This window comes from Mercenaria mercenaria, chromosome 15 (genome assembly GCF_021730395.1).
Source record: "Mercenaria mercenaria strain notata chromosome 15, MADL_Memer_1, whole genome shotgun sequence".
NCBI lineage: Eukaryota > Metazoa > Mollusca > Bivalvia > Venerida > Veneridae > Mercenaria > Mercenaria mercenaria.
In genome coordinates, this window is record NC_069375.1 from 71720909 (window position 1) to 71743926 (window position 23018).

General features: G+C 35.5%; 1 protein-coding gene across 1 annotated transcript in view; it reads right to left on the minus strand.

The window, feature by feature from the left end:
* The window catches only part of LOC123528459 (uncharacterized), a 51100-nt gene that overhangs the window by 19963 nt on the left and 8119 nt on the right, over window positions 1–23018 (minus strand). The window contains exons 5-14 of the mRNA XM_053525670.1: window positions 21497–21653; window positions 21010–21189; window positions 18020–18226; window positions 13161–13283; window positions 11475–11597; window positions 10050–10316; window positions 8108–8240; window positions 3179–4331; window positions 1247–1484; window positions 98–1078 (exon numbers count right to left, since the gene is read on the minus strand). Coding sequence (XP_053381645.1) covers window positions 98–1078; window positions 1247–1484; window positions 3179–4331; window positions 8108–8240; window positions 10050–10316; window positions 11475–11597; window positions 13161–13283; window positions 18020–18226; window positions 21010–21189; window positions 21497–21653 — 3562 coding nt within the window. The remainder of the gene's footprint in view (window positions 1–97; window positions 1079–1246; window positions 1485–3178; window positions 4332–8107; window positions 8241–10049; window positions 10317–11474; window positions 11598–13160; window positions 13284–18019; window positions 18227–21009; window positions 21190–21496; window positions 21654–23018) is intronic.

Here is a 23018-nt window from a genome sequence, read left to right on the forward strand (position 1 = left end):
ATGTTAAGAACAGTTTATAATATTATTCAAATCAAAATAAACTGCATGTCTACTTATAAAGAACTTACAAGATGTTTTAGCAAGACAAAGACATTACCTATTTGAAAATATATTTGATTAATTCTTTCCTTCTGTTCCAAGTCGTATATAGTATCATCGTTCCAGCCAACTAACAGCATATCACCGTCGATGGTTACATTTGTCTTTTCTCTGAAGTATGGGGGCGTTTCGTCTATCATGACGGGACCTATTACTGAAACCGTTTCCATGTGTGTTTTACTTAGTACCTTCATATGCACGTAGAATAAATCTCCAGACCCAATCCCAATATGTCTTGTCTGGAAATATTGTTTTCCGCCTGTGGATTTAAAGTCCATAACAGTTAATGCTGAAGAGTTCCCAGATGTTTGACCAAACCCGACATAATAGTCTTCAATTTGACCTAGGCCTTTGTCTATATTCCAGCTGAGAAAAATGTTGTCATTCGGTAAGTATATTATTGTTTCAGCGTCGTAAATCGGAAGATTCTTGCACATAAATTCATCAACATCTGTGTCATTGATTCGTGATGTTATGGTCGGTAGAAGTCCAAGCACGTCAGATCCCATTGTATTATTGATACAACGTTCATTGCATCCATCGGTTTCCGACAACTGCAACCGTTTCAGATCCGACTTTAAGATCCAAGCTTTCCCTTGACTGCAAAATATCGACTCTGCCCATTTTCCACTTTCAATGTGCACATTTTGGATAATTGGTGCTGCATTGTCCCTTGTTAGTCCGTCTGAACAAGCCACTTCAGATGGTTCCAGTGCATTATTTATAGCTATTATGCTAATATACTTCTTTCCTGTGAAATTGGCGCGTACTCTGACGGAGGACTCTGTGTGGAGAACTGTAGTATATTCGGAAATTGTAGAGTTTGGGCCATTTTGTATAAGCTGTTCTTTACTGACGCATGTATCAGCCAACCCTAAGCGATATTCCTTGATTCCACTTTCATGGTCGATAAAGCCGTGCCATCGTGCAATATAACTATTATCACTGGTGTAATCTATATCATGTGTACCTATAGCACCTGTTTGAAAGTGAAACAAAGGTGGATATTTTGAATGCCATAACTTTAATATTTTACGTTCTATAAATCATATTCTTATTGTAACTGTAAAATACTTTTACCCTTACTGTATGCTATCAAGGTTTATCATCTATATTTGATTGCTTTTTATCAGATGATGAAACTTACCTTCATACACAACTCCGAGTTCAGGTGGTGAATCATCCACTAAGATATCAATATGTTCAATGTTTGACAGTCTTGCGTTGTTAGTAACTTTGATTGTAAACATATAGTTACGATTGTGGTTGCCTATATGTTTGTTGCTCTGAACTAATTTGTTTAACGGAATACTGTATTTAAAATGTTCACATTTTCCCACATCCGGGCAATAGCAGCTATCGCTTTGGTTCTTTGGACAATGTTCCTGTAAAATAATTAGACAGTTTATGTTCACACACACAAAAAATATAGAATTTAACTAGTTTATGCCCTTTAAAACATTTACAAGAAGAAATACACACTGTGATAAAAAAACTGGTTACAACTGTTACATAGAAAGGATGATGGACACATTATATATGTACTTGCATTGAAATATCAATAAATGCGTTATGGTTACTTTAAAGTCTCTGTAGTATTCCAAGTATTTGACACTATCTATTATGTTTTCAACTTTTCTACAAAGAAACCTTTCTATCTGTCTTGTATATTTAAGACATGATATATCCCAAACAGTGCTTAGCCGTTGAATAAAATGATTGCTTGGCGGTCAGATGCGATATAACGAAAGTGATATTCACACCTGAACGGTTCTAACATGTTTTTTATGTTCTAAGGATAATTTTTCTACATCATTAAAGATATCCATCAATTATCGCATAGTGCGGCAGTTTTCTTTTGATCTTTGCAGTATGTTAAACATGGTAACATACATTAATACTACAAAATCTGTGCTGATATTTTACAAAACTGTTACGATATATATCAACACAGAAATCTCTATAGAGTTTCATTAGAAAGAAACTGTTGCGATATATATCAGCACAGTAAAATTGTTCCGATATATATCGCAACACTTTTTCTCTGTCGAGGTCCTATCAAGGGAGTATATATTTTTCCTTTCAAAGAAAAGATGATTTTAGCTCCAATTTACAGTTCACATAGAAAGAATGATCACAAACACCTACATTTATAAAGTAAAGGAATAAATAAACTAGAATATTTCAAAAACTCGATAGTTATCGCCAAATTCAGAAATATGTATGAAATATATGAAATTCTGAGATTTTTCAAATGTTTCTTTTTCTTTGTTTTTTTTTTCTTTTTTTTTTTTTTACAAACAAAACAACAAGTTTTACAATTTGTTTGGCCAATGAAATGCAAAGATTTAAAACCACTGCATAAATTTGTTGGATACTTTTATCTGGGGAACACATTTTCTAAAACAGAAGTTTTAGTGTTTCAGTCAGCGAGGCGCAGAAAGGGAATCAAAAGAGTAAAAATAATAATAAACAAATTTAAATGAAAACAATATATAAATCTAAATGATAAAACTGTGCGATAAAACAGTTATAATATGTAATGCTCGTGTGTTACGAGGATATATCAGAGCTAGGTGTACATCTCGGTATTTTTCTCTGCACATATCTGTCTCGGCCTCGACGATATGTGCAGAGAAAAATACCCTCGCTGTACCCCTAGCTCTGATATATCCTGGTAACACTCTCTCACACATACTATAACTATTATATAATTGCCTGTTCTATGCGGTTTCCTTTTTTAGCGCGCCACTATGACGTTCAACACTATTACGTGATAATTGTGACGTACAAACAGTGAATGTGTTGCTTAATAAAACTCAGTTTCAGTTCCTTTTTTGTGAAATAGGAAAAACGATCGGTCATCTTACAATATTCAATAAACCTGTTCTAGCATTATACAACGATTAAGATTTTGATGTATTACACTTCTTATTAACCAACACATTAGCACAGCACCCTTCAAAACAACCTTCATTACTTACGAAGTATTTGTTTTACTGATACAAAATTATTAAATACCGGGTTACATTTCACAGCCTAATTACTGATTATATGATTAAATGAAACATGTGATTACCTTCTCCAGCAATACAATGCCAATTACACCAGACCCTAATTCCTTTCTACTGTCTATAGTTTTAAATGTCCACTCAATATTCAATAGACCACTGTGTGGATCCAAAGCCTCAAATGTCATATTCATTGCGGACAAATCAATGTCATCATGTACGTAGAGGCGCTTTATTCCGTTTTTCATCAGCCAAATGTTGTTTATATGCGGAACAGATCTGTCGATAAAGACTGTCCGGTTTTCGGAAAGAGTGTTATTAACAATATCAATCGCCTCAATATTGAGGATGTATGTCTGACCATCTTTCAGATGCAGTGAATGGCAGTACAACTGATCAAGCAACTTTGGTACCACAATGATAGGAGATATAACCCCATCTAAGCTCCATGAAAATTTATATTGTACGATACCATGCACGTTTGAGGTACCATTAACCGGTAAGAGACCCGTTTGCTGTTCATATATTCCCGTAATGAGTCCATGAGCGGCAGAATTTATTTTTCCAAGAAGTAAATTATCCATGTAAAACTGGTTGTAAAAATGATCCGTCCAGTTTAGACAGATGTCGTTATGATGTGTCTGCCACGTGTAATTTGAAGCCATGGATGCGGATGATACGGTAAACGGTTTGTCTGGCCTTGATGTAATGTTGGTAGTACTGTCATACAGAACAAAACGACGAGCCTGTCGAACATTGTCTGCAGCATCTTTCACTTCTAAATTGACTGAGTAGAGCCTCGGCGAGTCTGACGTCAGGTTTAATGTTAAAGTAGTCTGGGTGTGGTTCATTTTACAGCTGAAAACTTTCCCTGAATCGACTATGCCATTGTTCACTTCGTTTACAGTAATTTCGTATGATTCTATATCGGATGCGTGTGAAGTATTTCCGCCAACTGGTATGGGATCTTTCCAACCAGAAAATGATACAGGTATTATTGATGTTCTTGTAACTTTATGTGATATCTGAATAGGCTCTTTTTCTCCAAGAGAACACGTTCTGGTCACCAGACAGTGTTGAGGTTTGGCATCATCATATCGGTAGCAAACTGTTTCCGTTGTTGAAGTCTTCTGGTACGGTAACGGGGTTTTCACTGTTTGAGTACGGAAGTCATTTCTCTTTACGTATCCTCCACCACGGGCCTCAAACTGAACACACAACCTTTGAAACAATAGCCAGCAGGTTACAAACCTTAAAGATTTTTTGTTATTAAAACAAATGCTATAATTCCAACCTCGAGTATTGATAATAGTCAGAGGATCTTTTGTAATGAGATAATAAAACATCGCAAATTTTGACTGAAAGTTTAAAGCAACAATATTTAAGGTTAGTGTTGCAATTCAAATCATTGTTATAATGTCTTAAGTATGCAACACTACATGTTTTCAATGTTACATGTCATCAACATATCATGTCTTGAACACAATCTTATTAAAGTAGTCGATACTGCCTATGCGTAGCGTTAATAGGAAATATAGATAACGTTTAAGTCTGGTATAAAATAGTTCAACCAGACTGGTCTTGAACTGTACACGTAATCAACAGATAATTTGGAAAAAAAGTTACTAATTCTTGAAATATTTCAATTCTTTAAATTATCATAACTACGTAACAGGGTTTGAATGGTCCAAATTATCATAAAATGTCACTAATGTATGTAAATATCTCCATGGAAAGAATGCAAATGATAAAAAGCATATTAGAAATGAACACCATACAAGGCTTTCTGTACAAATTGTAAGTTAAGCTATTTACCCCTTTGATTCTATGTATCAACTGATATTGATAGTATCGCTCATAGTCAGAATAAGGTTCGTTCCGCTCTTAAATTTTTCGGCGACGCCGTCTAAATTCGTTTTCGTTACCTATGCCACGTGACTTCAGTTTGCAAATCAAAATACTCGATAACGCATTATAGATAATTTATCAAAATGGAAGATTTATGTAACACTCTGCCTGATTGGACGAGAGTGTCAATTTCTTTCACTCTGTTGATTGTGCTACGCTGTGTTAGATGAAAGATGAATGTTAGATAAAAAATTCATAAACTTCTTTCCTTATTACAATTCGCCGATCATCTTTTTTAAAGATATTTTTTGTTTAATGTTATGGTACTATGCGTATAGCATTGTTAACGTAACTTATATTAGCTGTAATAAGCGCCCCATATACACACAAAGCGTATAGCAAGTAACCGGGTATGTTATTTTTCGGTCTGATATCGATTTTTTGTCTCTCATTTCCTCATTCTCTGGTCATAAATGTATTTCATACGAGCAGTGACTTCTTGAAAATAACCAGAGAATACCGAAATCACACATGAAGAAAACGAAATTGGACTGAAATCATTGATTGTCGATACAGGCCCACTACCTAAACATGTCATACTTGTTCACCGAACGTGTTTCGACCACTTTTTTAAAATTTCAGGTATATCGATTTTTTTCATTAATAATAATGTACGTTTGATCATTACTTTGTCTATCAAAGTCTTACCCGTCTCAATTGTTCCGCATCACTTTAAGATGAAACTACTCGCCATCGTTTGACGGCACAAGATAGCATTTGCTCGCTTGCAAGACTTACGATTTGCCAGAGATCATTTAGGATGAAACTGTCTGCCATCGTTTGAAAGAACGAAACAGCTTTTGCCATTGCCAGCTTATACTTAAAGCGAGTCTTAAAATTTTCCCAGCGTCATTTAGCATAAATCTATTTACCATACTTTGTCGGCACGAGACACCTTTGACCAGCGTGTATTTAAAGCGAGACTTTTGGTTTGTCGGCGTTCATTTAGGATGAGGTATGCCGCTTTATATGGTTACTTTTTGCCGTTTGTCGGGTTGTATTTTTGGTGAGACCATATATGATTACTTACTTTCCGGATTTGTCAAAATGAATTTAGGATGTGCTAGAGGTAATATTTTAGTTTCCAATCTCAACTTGAGACGGCAGGTTCTAATCTCTGGCCTGGCCTGGCCCGGCCTGGCCTGGCCCGATGAGCCCATTTTTCGACTGGACCGGGCCAGGCCAGGCCAGGCCAGGCCATAGATTTCAATTTTGTAAAAGGTGAAAGTGATTTCTATAGCATCTTTAAAATCTGACTTTTGGAACTTATTAATTGAGGAATAAGTTTGGATATTTCAGACATTATATAAATACATTTTGAATTCCCACTCTGTAAAATTATACACCTGGGATTAAGCCTGTAGCTAACATAACTATTAAGTCTAATTTAAAGGTGATGCCTGATTAATTGTTACGACTATTATCAGGGGATCTCCACCTCAATTGACTCTTGACTGGTGGCTTGGTTTTCCCGCAGTTGAATCACCTAACTAATTATTATTATTTTGTCTATAATAGTATTGAGGATTATTTAGTGTTGTCCGAAATTATTGAACTACCACTCAAGAATATTCCGTATGCTTCCGTAAATAAATTTTCGGTGCCCAAACATAAATAAAAATACAAATATTGAAAACCAAATAAAATATAAACATTTCTTTACCGCCAGGTCGTACATGCAGATATAGTTGTGCTGACAAAACGTTCAGCTACCAATCTCGGGACTGTGAGTTCGAGACACCTGTTTGACCATTTTCATTATCTTTTTTTTTTAATTTCATCTGTAAACTTAGAATGCAGGAAAATTATCGTGATTTATTGTTAATTTATTGAAAGAAATACACAAGTATTTGACATTCTTCTACATACAAGTTATTACCATAAATTGTTGTAAGAATAAAAACAGTATCAATAAAATGACATTATATTGATTTAATGAAAACAACCTGAATTGAATTCGAACCCACGTTAACATGCGTGAAAGTCGGAGAACTTATCACTACGCCACTGTGCCATTAAACTATGCATGTTATTTTGGTCAATTTAGATATTTTCAGGTTACAAATATGGTGTAAAATAAAGAAAACGCCCGAAAATATTGGCGAAGATTAATGAGTAGCACCTGTCAATACTAACGAACAACAACGTTCAATTTATAAAATAATGCTATCTCCGTTCTAGGATCTGGGATAGTATGATGCAGGGAAGCGATAAATAAATTTTGGAGTTATACAAATACTGAATATTTTTGTAAGACTGTTTTATATTGATCTAAGTATGTGAAAAAAATCCTACAGTTTTGTGAAACAGGCTCAAGAGCATCTTTTAGCGTTAAATAGAAATAACATTAACACAATGCACCATCATTTTTTGTGCAAGAAAAATATCAACAATTTAAAATGCCAACACCCTGACAATGAGTTAGAGGTCCCACAATGAATATTATTTTCATTACTCTTCCATAAATTGAACATCAGCTTAATTAAACCAAACACACATTAAAAGTTCATCTGAACAGTTAAGAGGTCAGCTAAGGATAGTAGGGACACAACCTGTAATTACAATTCCCAAAGAGTTGCATTCACTGCATGCAAATATTCAGTTATATTGCAGCAGGTAAACTTATCAATGAAATTAGCCATTAGTTTTAAAACCAAGTGTTAAAGTTGACTTTAAATAATTTAATCACAGAAAAATGGGTATTTACCATTTAGTCACACCATTCTCTTCAGTGCAAATCTGTATTTCAAATAAGATGAATGACGGCTAATTAATGATTCTCCAGAGGATTGGTTTCTCATTTTGTTTGACCTGCAGCAAGTAAACAATGCAGGTTAATACTGCCTGCTACTGTAATTGTATATTTAGATTTTATGCCATTCATTTCTCTATGTACAATAAAATCTGGCCTGGCCTGGCCCGGCCTAGTCGAAAATTGGGCTCATCGGGCCAGGCCAGGCCAGGCCAGGCCGGGCCAGGCCAGGCCAGAGATTAGAGCATGCCACTTGAGACGGACTGTTTCAGTTACATATCTCTCATTACTCGCTGTGTCATTGCGTACTTATAGAGGGAAAGGAGAAGTTAGTTACCTATCTCCGTTTGTGAGCTTGTAGTTAGGTTGAGACAATGTGTAGTTGTTCTTATGAGCTACTGTGGTTTCGACATTTGTACTTTGACTTGTGGCAATCTTTTGCTTGAATGTACCAAGTGTTTGTTGTGTACCTGTGTATTCATTTAAAAAGATGAAAGAAATGTCTTTAAAGCAGAAAATTCAAAAATAAAAGAAAAGTTTAATGCTTACCTTTTCTAATTATATATTATAGTCTACTGTGACTTTTTTGTACATTGCTGCAAGTAATATCTTATATTAATATTTACTTAACTATATCTCTCACTTCCAGGATATCTTTTTCAATACCAAAACTCGCGTACTGTTTGCTTTAAGTGTTATTTCCATAGCCGTTAAAGACTTCCAGCTTAATTGTAACGCGTGTTGCTGCAAGGAAACAAAATGTAAGACGAGGAAAGATGTGGCATTGATCTAGTAGCAGTATATTAATACCGAGTGCAATAATTTAAAAGTAGGAAAACTATGGCATTGATCTAGTAGCAGTTTATCAATACCGAGTGCAATAATTTAAAAGGAGGAAAGATATGGCATTGATCTAGTAGCAGTATATCAATACCGAGTGCAATAATTTAAAAGGAGGAAAGATATGGCATTGATCTAGTAGCCGTATATCAATACCGAGTGCAATAATTTCTGACGAGGAAAGATATGGCATTGATCTCGTAGCAGTATACCAATACCGAGTGCAATAATTTCTGACGAGGAAAGATATGGCATTGATCTCGTAGCAGTATATCAATACCGAGTGCAATAATTTCTGACGAGGAAAGATATGGCATTGATCTAGTAGCAGTATATCGATACCAAGTGCAAATATTTCTGACGAGGAAAGATATGGCATTGATCTAGTAGCCGTATATCAATACCGAGTGCAATAATTTCTGACGAGGAAGGATATGGCATTGATTTCATAGCAGTATATCAATACCGAGTGCAATAATTTAAAAGGAGGAAAGATATGGCACTGATCTAGTAGCAGTATATCAATACCGATTGCAATAGTTTAAATGGAGGAAAGATATGGCATTGATCTAGTAGCTGTATATCAATACCGAGTGCAGTAATTTCAGACGAAGAAAGATATGGCATTGATCTTGTAGCAGTATATCAATACCGAGTGCAATAATTTCATTAGTTATTTTAAAATTGTCTGCGTTGAAATAATTACAAATATATTTCTAAACACTCGTATTTCGTAGCTAGTGTAATCGCAAAAAGATATCTTTGCGCGACCAAAATATGTTACTAATCACAATGAGCCTATAAAATGTTTATGTCTTTCAAATTAGGGTTGAACAGATTCAAAAGATGGAAAAGAAAATCACTTTTGCAAATCATAACGCGGGTGATAAATTTTGTTACATTATTAAAATGAGTTACAAAAGTCACCGATTGTTTTCAGTCACAAACTGTTTAGCCAGCGTAGAATATAGACTGATATGAAGACGATTAATGAGACATGACTCAAAATGAACATTAATATTTCAATATTCTAAACAGACAGCAATTGATATTAGAAATCGAAAATTATAAACCAGTATTTTTAATTAGATATTGTCACGTGAATGCTATACAATACAGCTAAAGTCTTTCTATTTTGCATCACATTTCAATAGCGTAATTTATTATTATAATATTGATTAAAAAAGGTTTTTACAGATAAAAAGTTCTTAAAATGCACAGTTTATATTTACTTTTTATTTCAATATCTAACTACTGAAAGTATTATTTAAGTTTCAAATTAACGTAAATCTGTTTTTTAATAGTTTAGTCATCACTATTAAAAATGAGTACAAAACAACCGTTTTATATTACCATCTATTTGAACTCGTTTAAATCTGTTTTTTAATAGTTTAGTCATCACTATTAAAAATGAGTACAAAACAACCGTTTTATATTACCATCTATTTGAACTCGTTTAATATATAATGTGGTATCTGTAATTCCGAACTTCTCTTCCTTGATAAACTTAGGTCTGCTACTGCTGTATTTGGTGACGTCTAAAATAAAATCTGACTGCATATCAAAACCAACAGAGGTTGGTTGAAAATTTCCAAAGAAGTCGTTCAGCTCCTGACATTTTCCAAGCGCAGTTCGTTTAGCCTCGCCGTTTGCTCCACCGATTACTGTTTGACACGTATTAATAGATGGAGCGGAGGCGTCTTTCACTGGAAGGTAAATATATATGTACTGTTTTACTTTCCATTTTCAGAACATATGTTGGAATTCTGCTCACAACACTTGTGAAACAAAACATACGTTATCGGTTATACGCCGCATGTGTGTTTCACTAAGTCTGAGCCGTCGTGAAATTATTCCGCAGGCGTATAACCAGTTCGTATCATTTCGATATGTAACAAAACATGGTTCTGTGCATTATTTCGTAAGTAAAGACATTTCTCCTCAAAACGCCATTACCTCAAACTATTCCGTATACACCCCATCGATAGCCTAGTGGTAAAGCGTCCGCTTTGAGTGCGGGAGGTAGTGGGTTCGATCCCCGGCCGCGTCATACCACTAGTAGTTCCTAGCTCGCTTGGCGTCAGCCCGGTGTCAGTATGTGACTGGGTGGGGTATCATGCCACGTGTCTACAGCGTGATATTCCAGTGAGGCAGCACTATAAAACTCACTGCTACAAGTAGACACCGTCATTTATATGACTGAAAAATTGTTGAAAAATGACGTTAAACCGGACACACACACATTCCGTATAGAACGGACCCTGATCAACGTCATAAATCTTGATTCTCTTGACTAAACCATTCTGCTGTATAACACAACTGTAATCATTTAGTAATTCGTCTTTATCAGGTGTTGTTGAAAGTGCTGTGCCATAAAATGTCGAACCGTATTGAGACCCAGTGTTTTTGTTAGTTCAGGTCATTTATGACATGGAGCACATTAGATGTTCCATTTGCACATAGTTACGCTTAATGTGGTACTAGAGGCTCATTAAGGGGTGCTGCACGTTTCATTACTTCTCAAGAACAGTCTAAATTAAAAAGAGTCTGATCTACTTAGTTGCGTTATATCCTGAAGGATCTTCTGCTACATTAACGTATCGGTGCGATGAATTGATTGACTGAGTCCACTGAAAGTACTTTCGGTGGTAAGTAATTAATCGTGTGACCGTCAAAGGAAGTAAGAAACAAACAGTAGCCTCTGACGGATGAACACGTCTACAGCTGTTGATAATTTGCTGCTATAAGTTCAAAGACCAATTCTGCCCAATGAAAAACTAAATGTTTTAAACAATGCCGTTAAAATGCCCATTCTACCTGACAAATGAATATATTTGAAGCTATACAATTATAGATAAACTTACGTTGACACACTGTCTGATTTGAATCTTTTACACGCTGGAATCCTGGTGCACATGCACAGCTTGATGTTAGTTCATTAGAGCACGTTCCCGGCCAACATGCGTGATTATCAAATGAACACATTCCTACAATATAAATTAAACAGAAGACAGTTTTGATGCATATACTGTTGCTGCTGAAGACGAATGAAATGTTGTTATGACCGGCCTACTTATCACGCTCTATGTTTATTTATAATGTATTGATTTGTAACCTTATAATATTTTGTTATCATATTTACATATATTTATTTTATTTTGTTTGGTTTAACGTCTCACCGGCATAATTATAGGTCATATGATGAGTTTACAGAGCTTTGATGGTGGCGGAATACCCCAGGTGCCCCTCCGTGCATTTTTTCATCACGCGCGGGCACCTGGGTAGAACCAACGACCTTTTATTATTATTATTATCATCATCATATACCAGACCTTCCGTAAGACAGCTGGAAGGCTTCCTCACATGAAGAATTCAAATAAGATTTTAATTATTATCAAAACAATTAATGTCAAACTATATAAAATCAAGTGCTAAAAGGGAAGATAAATCTATATCTTGGAGTAAACTGTTCCGTCTCATTGATACTGTTAGTAATTAAAAACATTGTTGCATAAGTATTTTGCAAATTGTTGCATCAATTTTGGGGATCACAGTATTGCTATATTTTACATAAGTAAATACCGCTATAAATTAAGATTACATTTTTTTTTTATTTTGACGATTAGAGAGGAAAAATTCGTTTATTACGAGAGGGGTGTTTACACTAGGTTATGCAGAAGTTATACATGACAAAAACAACAAAAACCCCTTTCAAAGACCCTTACTCCAAAACCGGACAATTTACATATATACTCTGACAATATGAGCAAATTCCTAGCGATACGTGTCCGACAGTTTAAGCAAGACCCGTTGAAAACAGTAACAGACTTATTCGGAAAAGGATAATGTCAGTATTCGGGTCGTATAAAGCATTCTGTATCATTAAAAAATGCCGTAACTCCTAAACCGGCCATCGTACATTAACGTCATGAAGACGTACTTGTGTACATTTACAAATAATATCTTTCTTTACATTTGAGCCAGTTTCTTTAAAACTGTATGACGGGTTATCAAGACAATGCTTATAATAGTATTGTACAATCTACGGCATTCTGTAAACATTTAAACGTCAATAACTTCTAAATCAGGCAGGGTACATTCATTGAATGATAATATGGGAGTGATTTTTTTCCGTACGTTCAGTCCGAATCCTTTGAAAAAATGTAGGAGTAGTTAAACGTACAAAGATTTCAGGACAGTCGGACGGACGGACAGACAGAAAACAAGGCTGCAGCTATTGTAAATGCTACTAGTATATATACAAGCTAGATAAAATTAACCATTATATCGTTATTTGTATAAAGCAAATCAATTAACTGTTGATGCAATTAACTTCTGATTTCTTTTTGAAATGGCATTTACCAATGATCAAACGGAGTTTGAAGATAAAAAGTGCCTAAAGATCAAGAGTGTTATTTATATACAAACGTCACTTAATGCCTTTGACAACTTTTGATCTGATTTGTCACATATCCATCCTATTTTAGTTGTACAAAATTCTGACTTTTATAACATATGTCCTATGTTTTCTAATTTAGTGCAATACATACGTTCACACAATGTGTTTGAAGTTGTTCTTTTGTAGAAAACTTTGTCATCCTCGCATTTGTCACAAACTGTATCATGAATGTTGGTGCAGTGTCTTTGTACACAATGTGAAATTTCTGGACATTCTGAAAGTATAAATTTCTCTTTTGTATCAGTCTCAATAAAGGTTACATTTCTGTTTTCTCGGCTGTAATATATTTGATATATCTTCTAATAAGCATGAACTCGTTATTTATAAAACGAATATGGACTAAGTGGTTAATGTCTTCGACAGAATGAAATTGTCTCTTTCTGCTTTGAATACTTATTTGACAAATGTTTTCATTGAGCAATATAACAGTAAGGGGTAATTTAATAAAGGAAACAAAACTTGAAATCAGCCCAGCTGTTTTTGGTACTCTTGCTCCTTACATGGTGAAATAAAATCTGTACCGAATACGTTTAGTAAAACAAAGTGTAATCAGTACGTTACATATGTGATGTTTTATAAATAGGTCAGGATATTACATTCCAGATGTACACATAGTACTTAACTAAATTTATTTGACTAAATATATTTGATCATTTGGTCAGGATCTAAGCAGACATATTCAGTAATGTCAGTACTTATTCAGTAATTGTGTATATTTCATTCAGTTACTGTAAATACTTATTCAGTTCTATACAATACATACATCATAACAGCAGATTTATTACCATATATATATATATATATATATAGTCAGTACTGTAAATGCAATAATGTCGACTTAAACATATATCTAAATAACGTAAGCAAAGTTAAGTGTAATAAAGAATACTGTGATTATGTTATCACCGGAAACCGCAAGATGTACTATTACACAGTATATTACACAGTGTATTACTACTATAATGGCTACTGTTGTTATGGTGTCTATTTTTGCTATGATGACAACTGTTGCTATGGTGATTTCTGTAGCAACACTGACTTATTTTTGCTAATTTACCATTGTTACTATGATGATTACTGTTTCTATGGCGACTAATATGCTGTTATGGTGATAACTCCGTTGCAGCAGATTTTGCTGCCGTTACTGTTCTTCCTGCTCTTACCATCGCAATGTCTACTCCTTCTGTTTTTACTTCTACTTTAACAACTTATCACTATTATATAAACTATTCAAAGTCAATAGGTTTATGAAATAAGCATATTCAATTTTAAATCGGCATAATTATTATATAACTTAAGTATAAAAAAGAATGGAAAAGATATATATGCGCATACATATGCAATTTTTAGGAAACTGAAACAAATGAAAGTGAATTATGTATTGCATACATACGCCAGATAGCTGGTCAGTTTTAATTTCATCTTTTAATCAACTTCAAAGGCATCAAATACAAATCAGGACCGTTTTTAAATATTTTTAGAGGGCATTGGCATCAAAAATAGTTTGATGCAAGAAATAAATATTTTCAGTTAAAAAAAGAGCAAACTGTACAATCAGCTCAGTATAAAAGAAAATCCCCGAAGTTGTAGCCGTGGTATATGACCTTAACTTTCATGATAAATATTAACAGGAGAAATAATTTTGATGAAAATGCTAGAAGATTGTCAAACTTTAACCAGCCTTTCAGTTTTAGTATAACTTTGCTTTATAACATTCAGGAGGATACTTGTAAGGGCAAAAATAGCTGAGAAAAAACTAAATCCGCAATTTTGCGTGCCATTTTACAACTACAATCTGGGCGCCATTTTGCGACTACAATTGATGACGCCAATTTCGACCTAAATTGGTGGAGTCATTTGCGACAATGATTGGTGGTGTTATTCCGCGACTTCAATTGGCGTGGCATTTTCGACTACAAATGTGGACGCCATTTTGCGACTAAAATTGCGGCGCCATTTTGCAACTACAATTGATGGAGCCATTTTGCGACTATGATTGATTGTTTCATTTCAAGACCATAATTGGTGGCGCTATTTTCGACTATGTTTGGTGATTAATATTGGTGGTGTCATTTGCGACTATAATCAGTGACGCCATTTATTGACTATTATTTCAGGCGCCATTGTTCCAATACATGTACATATTATTGGCGCAATTTATGGTTATAATTGATGGCGGCATTTTCGAATTTTGCAATTATTAACTGGCAAAGCCAGCTGGCTTTGAGAACCCTTTTGGTGTCCTCCTCTCACGGTGGAAATAGGATGAAATCATTTTAGAAGAAGTGTGTGCGTGCGTACGTGCGTTTTCGAGTCTCCTAAACCCTGTTAGCTTGAGTCACTATTTGAAACCAAGTAAGCGTGACTCCCACTTTGAAACCAAGTTAGTTTGAGTCTCTCTTAAACTAAGTAATCTTGAGTCTTTCTTTGAAACCAAATAAGCCTGAGTTTCTCTCTGAAATCAAGCAAATTTGAGTCCCTTTCTTTGAAACCAAGTAAGTTTGACTCTGTCTTTGAAACCAAGTAAGTTTGAGTCTCTCTCTGAAACCAAGTCAGCAAGAGTCTCTCTTGAAACCAAGTAAGCAAGTGTTTCTCTTTTTCAAACAAATAAAGCGCGCGTTTCTGTCTGAAATCATATACGCATTAGTCTCTCTCTCTCTCAGAAACCAAGTAACATTTTTGCATAAATTAAAGTGATATTTTTAGATAATTTTGTTTTTGTCAAGCTTATTTATACGTACTGATTAGCAATGGGAATATTCTTATGTATTATTATTAGAGTAGCTGACAATCAACGCTGACTTACACAAAAATAACACAAAAAGTAATCGATTCAATTTCCTATGTGAAAACGTTATCGTCCATCTAGTTTGTTACAATAAGATGTAGTGGAATATCATATTACGTGTAAAATAAACCGCCGTTTGATATTTAGAAGAGATACACACAAATAAAGATATAATCAAGTGTGTCGTCTGTATGTTCTTCTTTGCCACATATTTGAGCGATCGATTTATAATTTATATTGTCAAGCGGTGTTGGTCTCAAATTGTATTTTGAAATGTAAAGTTAGATAAGTAACTATGTTATAAACAAACAAAAGATCATAATATTCAATAATAAAAGCCATAGATAAAATACCTCAAGTATCGAAATCTCTAGATTAGCGAAGTCAGAACAGACCTGTATTCGAGAATAAAATACCATTTTCAATTAATTTATACATATGTCTGTAAAACCGGACTTGTATTTTTACATCCGAGATACCTTTGAAATACATTTAGATACAAAATACAACAGAGACAGATCTAAGATATGTTCAATGAAGAAAGTATTGCGTTATAGCCATGAATTCAGTAACACATGCTTGAAATATATTTTTTTAATCTGCTCTATTCGACAACTAATTCAACAATTGTCACTCCTACGTTTTGTTCGTGCAATTTGTTGTTCAATCACTGGATACACGAGATATCCGTGCGTAAGTGAAATTGTTTTACAATTTAAATTGTTTTTTTTTTTTTTAAATAAAATAGGTAAAAACAGATAAGCTAAAGTATAGCATGAGTCTACAAAACAATGTTACACGTTTTATCAAATTTACATGAGAGCGCTATTATAGATATTTTGATAAACAAATTAAGTTAATACAGTCATGTAGCTTTTTTACTTTGGCTAACCCTAAACTGATCTAGAATACATCATCCGTAAAACCATGTTGTTAGCCTGTAATGCAAATTATGCTGATCGGCATTTCCCGTTAATACATTCCATTTAACCATTGCTGTTTCTATGACTTAAGACAACATCTTAAAGAAAATGTAAACAATTTCATTTTACTAAACTGCTCCTGCGATACATGAAACAATTTCTGAACATACGAATTTTATGAAATATACACCTTGCATTAAGGGACCACCTCAGAGAAGGGAAAATGTGTCGTAGTCTCCCGAGCATTATTGACAGTGCATTGCCAAACATGTCAAAATCAGAAACCCAAATTAAATGTACAATAGTACATGACAAAAATAAAAATAAGACTATATATCTGCACAAATCAGACAAAACATAGATTGAGTAGTGAAATGTTATCAAATACTTGCATGTTGTAATACAGTTGTTAGCACACTACCATGAAAGAAGATCGTATCAACAGGTAATTTCTATTGTTTGTTTGTTTTCATACAAAGTACAAGAAAATATATCATAACAAGAAACATAACATCCATTTAGAATATTTAGTAAAGAAAGTAATTGAATCCGTTTAATTAAGTTAATAAGTTGAAATTAATTTCATATCGTGTTAATTTAACAACAAAAACAACACCTTAAATTAGTTTCGTTGTTTGCACTTGCACGAAAATAACTGCCTTAAATTCCATGCAAAATAGCATTAAAGAAATATTTATTAATTGTTGACAACTCGTTATAACACTCGGCTATTCTCGTTGGAAAAATTTAGCATTCTTAGGATGTAAATATAGCTTAACGCGCACTTGGCTTACCGTAAAAACAGGAGAATGCCAAATCGCATTCGATGAATTGTCATAATGGGTGCAATACCTTAATAAATGAATAGAAATTCCGTATTTTTCAGTCAATATGAAACAAATAACCATTTTTAAAGTGATATATTAGTGCGTTCTTGAACACAACCAATTAAGTTAATAGGCGACTAATCTAGTATCGCGTGTCAAAGTAAACTAACCATGCACGTAATTGCAACAACGCACGTGAGCGTAACGTAATTAGTAGATATATTCTCTTTCATCACTATAAACGCATTCTAATTTCATATATAAAAAGATTTTTTTTCTAACATCAATTTGATTCAATGTATGCATATACATGAATAAATTTCAAACAAACTCAGAATTGTATTATTTGCGGTTCGAAACATAATTGTTTTATTTATCTCTCACAAATTTTGAAAACTTGAAGTTGTATGACCTTCACAAATAAATCCGATTTGGTCGTCACATTTGACGTCATTCAAACCTCTAGCTGACCCACTATTCCATACGTGTACACAGTCGTCTCCTGAGCCTTGAGCACCATTAGGTTCACTAGGATTCCAATATGATCCACAACATGGACTGCTGTTTACCCATTCAAAATGGTTTCCTTTCCGTGTCGCACCTACCCAGAATCCATGATCTAGAAACATAGACATGTTTGAAATAGCTGGCAGTATCAAAAAGCAAGTTTTCCTTTCAATTAAATATTAAATATGATTCGTTGGAAACAGAGACCACAATAAAGCAGAATAACAGCACACTAGGTTCGAATATATCTTGTCATAAAGAGAATATGAAATATGCAACACTGTTGACATCCCCTTGCAACTTAACTTAGATGGAAATTTGTAACTCAGTCTAACTAAATAATTTTTACGATCCCATATGTTACTGAGATTGACCCGTAATGACAGTCGGCAATAAAATTGACCCGTAGTGACAGTCGGCAATAAAATTGACCCGTAATGACAGTCGGCAATAAAATTGACCCGTAGTGACAGTACGCAATAAAATTGACCCGTAATGACAGTCGGCACTAAAATTGACCCATAGTGACAGAAGGCAATAAAATGGACCCGTAGTGACAGTCGGCAATAAAATTGACCCGTAGTGACAGTCGGCAATAAAATGGACCCGTAGTGACAGTCGGCAATAAAATGGACCCGTAGTGACAGTCGGCAATAAAATGGACCCGTAGTGACAGTCGGCAATAAAACTGACCCGTAATGACAGTCGGCAATAAAATTGACCCGTAATGACAGTCGGCAATAAAATTGACCCGTAATGACAGTCGGCACTAAAATTGACCCGTAGTGACAGTCGGCAATAAAACTGACCCATAGTGACAGTCGGCAATAAAATGGACCCGTAGTGACAGTCGGCAATAAAATGGACCCGTAGTGACAGTCGGCAATAAAATTGACCCGTAATGACAGTCGGCAATAAAATTGACCCATAGTGACAGTCGGCAATAAAATTGACCCGTAGTGACAGTCGGCAATAAAATTGACCCGTAGTGACAGTCGGCAATAAAATTGACCCATAGTGACAGTCAGCAATAAAATGGACCCGTAGTGACAGTCAGCAATAAAATTGACCCGTAATGACAGTCGGCAATAAAATTGACCCATAGTGACAGTCGGCAATAAAATTGACCCGTAGTGACAGTCGGCAATAAAATTGACCCGTAGTGACAGTCGGCAATAAAATTGACCCATAGTGACAGTCAGCAATAAAAAGGACCCATAGTGACAGTCAGCAATAAAATTGACCCGTAGTGACAGTCGGCAATAAAATTGACCCGTAGTGACAGTCGGCAATAAAATTGACCCATAGTGACAGTCAGCAATAAAATGGACCCATAGTGACAGTCAGCAATAAAATTGACCCGTAGTGACAGTCGGCAATAAAACTGACCCATAGTGACAGTCGGCAATAAAATGGACCCATAGTGACAGCCAGCAATAAAATTGACCCGTAATGACAGTCGGCACTAAAACTGACCCGTAATGACAGTCGGCAATAAAATTGACCCGTAGTGACAGTCGGCACTGAAATTGACCCGTAATGACAGTCGGCAATAAAATTGACCCGTAGTGACAGTCGGCAATAAAATTGACCCGTAGTGACAGTCGGCACTAAAATTGACCCGTAGTGACAGTCGGCACTAAAATTGACCCATAGTGACAGTCAGCAATAAAATTGACCCGTAATGACAGTCAGCAAAAAAATTGACCCTTAATGACAGTCGGCAATAAAATTGACCCGTAGTGACAGTCGGCACTAAAATTGACCCGTAATGACAGTCGGCAATAAAATTGACCCGTAATGACAGTCGGCACTAAAATTGACCCGTAGTGACAGTCGGCACTAAAATTGACCCGTAATGACAGTCGGCACTAAAATTGACCCGTAGTGACAGTCGGCACTAAAATTGACCCGTAGTGACAGTCGGCACTAAAATTGACCCATAGTGACAGTCGGCACTAAAATTGACCCGTAGTGACAGTCGGCAATAAAATTGACCCGTAGTGACAGTCGGCAATAAAATGGACCCGTAGTGACAGTCGGCAATAAAATTGACCCGTAGTGACAGTCGGCAATAAAATTGACCCGTAATGACAGTCGGCAATAAAATTGACCCGTAGTGACAGTCGGCAATAAAATTGACCCGTAGTGACAGTCGGCAATAAAATGGACCCGTAGTGACAGTCGGCAATAAAATTGACCTGTAATGACAGTCGGCAATAAAATGGACCCGTAATGACAGTCGGCAATAAAATTGACCCGTAGTGACAGTCGGCAATAAAATTGACCCATAATGACAGTCGGCAATAAAATTGACCCGTAATGACAGTCGGCAATAAAATTGACCCGTAGTGACAGTCGGCACTAAAATTGACCCGTAGTGACAGTCGGCAATAAAATTGACCCGTAATGACAGTCGGCAATAAAATGGACCCGTAATGACAGTCGGCAATAAAATGGACCCGTAGTGACAGTCGGCAATAAAATGGACCCGTAGTGACAGTCGGCAATAAAATGGACCCGTAATGACAGTCGGCAATAAAATGGACCCGTAGTGACAGTCAGCAATTTTCGTACGGTTACGTATTCTTTTGTTTTCGAGTCGGCATTCTTCGAACGTAAATGACTCTCGACGCTCACATGACGTTCCATAACTCTCGACGCTCACATGGCGTTACCTAAATACCGAAAAATACCAAAATCACCCACGAAGAACACATAGTTTACCAATTGTCTTTACAATAACAACTCTGAAAACTCTATCTCAAAGTAACAAGGTGGTATTTTACGCCTCCTTAATTCCTGTAGTGTGAAAATATCTCAATATAAGAATCATATTAACATATAATAGAATAATTTAGTAACTCAAAGTCAATCATTTTAGCATTGCCTCACCTCTACGGTTTTGGACAGCATTCTGGATATCACTAAATAAGGCATCATTGCGCACTACAAGAAGATCTGTTCCGTAGTTGCTCTTACAGTAAGACCTTGCTTCACTCCAGACATAGGATCCTTCATGATACTTCAAACATATATTGCCAACCTCTTTCGCACCATTTGGACATACAGAAGCTGTAAGTACACAAATTGTTGTGTGGTAGAGAGTGTTAAGTTCTGCGTAGTTTGACGAAACATTTTTGGTAAGTAATTGAGAAGTTTTGTATATAGTTTAAATAATTGCGAAAATGTAAATATTAAAATTATATGAAAACAAAAGAAAACCGAACTTTAACTTCTTCCTACAATGTGCGAATGAGATATTCTGACAGAGCTACAGATATCCGTCAATATATTGTATTCGCTATATAATTTGTTTATTGCAAGTATTTTGAAAATCAAACTATTTATTTGTCCCAAAAAGTATGATAATCAGCAGTACCATTCACAACTAATCCGGTATGTATCCAAAACGTATTCACGAGCACAAAATATAGCAAAAATAACGTCAGAGGCATTGCTGGCCCTTCCACAACCGTCTTTTTGAAATTATATCTGTCGTTGTTTGTGAGGCTTAATGTTACCCAAAAATGATAATCCTAAAAAAAATAAATAGCATTTCTAAGTGTTAACAATACTCCCATGTTCGGATTACTTTTTGCAAATATAGCACTTAAGTGTATGATATGTTATCAATATGGTAAAATCGTAAATTTAAATGTAGCACAGTTTGAAGAATAGTAATCTAGGCCCCTGTTGTTTCATAGGTCATTTAAACAACTAACCTACTGATAGGTAAATGATAGGGACTTAAAATATATATAGTTACCCAAGATAAAATCGAGTTAAGCTCTTAGATACGTCAAACATAGTTTGTTTATTGAACTAATGTTTCTACTCTCACATCTACACTGACGTTGAGTCACAAATTTGCTTATGCTATCATTTCTAGCTTCTCCTTCGATGTCTTTCTTAAATATCTGAATCTACGCAAGAGAAGAAACGGTGCACTTTACAAATTAATAAAGCATGTCAGATACTTTCAAAGAATGAGCATTTAAATGCATATTGATAAGTAGATACGAGATAAAAAGTCTGAATTCACTATTTTTGTATCTTGTTGCCTGAACATACGTTTTTCTGTCTAGATAAACACAAACGCTTCACCAAATGAAACTTTAAATGATATTTCCGTGATCAAATTTCAAATAGAGTCAATCCAACTTCAGATAATTCAATAGTGAAATACATCAAACGACCTTCAAAACGCTCCATCTAGAAATTTAAAACATTCGATCCAGATGATTTTCTCTCTTTACGTCATATGCGTGATTAATAAGGGCATAAATTAACTTAATCCAGATAAACAAAGATTCGGTCGTCGGGTTAGGATACCGAAGATGAATGATTTGACAAATATTTCCAGTGATGAAAGGTTAAATTGGTTTATACGTTGCAACACGGCAATGTTGTTGAGGTTCATTTGTGTGATGGTGTCAGATGTGTAGCACCCAGGCAATGTGGTTCAGGTTCATTTGCGTGATGGTGTCAGACGTGCTGCAACCCGGCAATGTGATTGAGGTTCATTTGCGTGATGGTGTCAGACGTGCAGCAACCCGGCAATGTGATTGCGGTTCATTTGCGTGATGGTGTCAGACGTGCAGCAACCCGGCAATGTGATTGCGGTTCATTTGCGTGATGGTGTCAGACGTGCAGCAACCCGGCAATGTGATTGAGGTTCATTTGCGTGATGGTGTCAGACGTGCAGCAACCCGGCAATGTGATTGAGGTTCATTTGCGTGATGGTGTCAGACGTGCGGCAACCCGGCAATGTGGTTCAGGTTCATTTGCGTGATGGTGTCAGACGTGCGGCAACCCGGCAATGTGGTTCAGGTTCATTTGCGTGATGGTGTCAGACGTGCGGCAACCCGGCAATGTGGTTCAGGTTCATTTGCGTGGTGGTG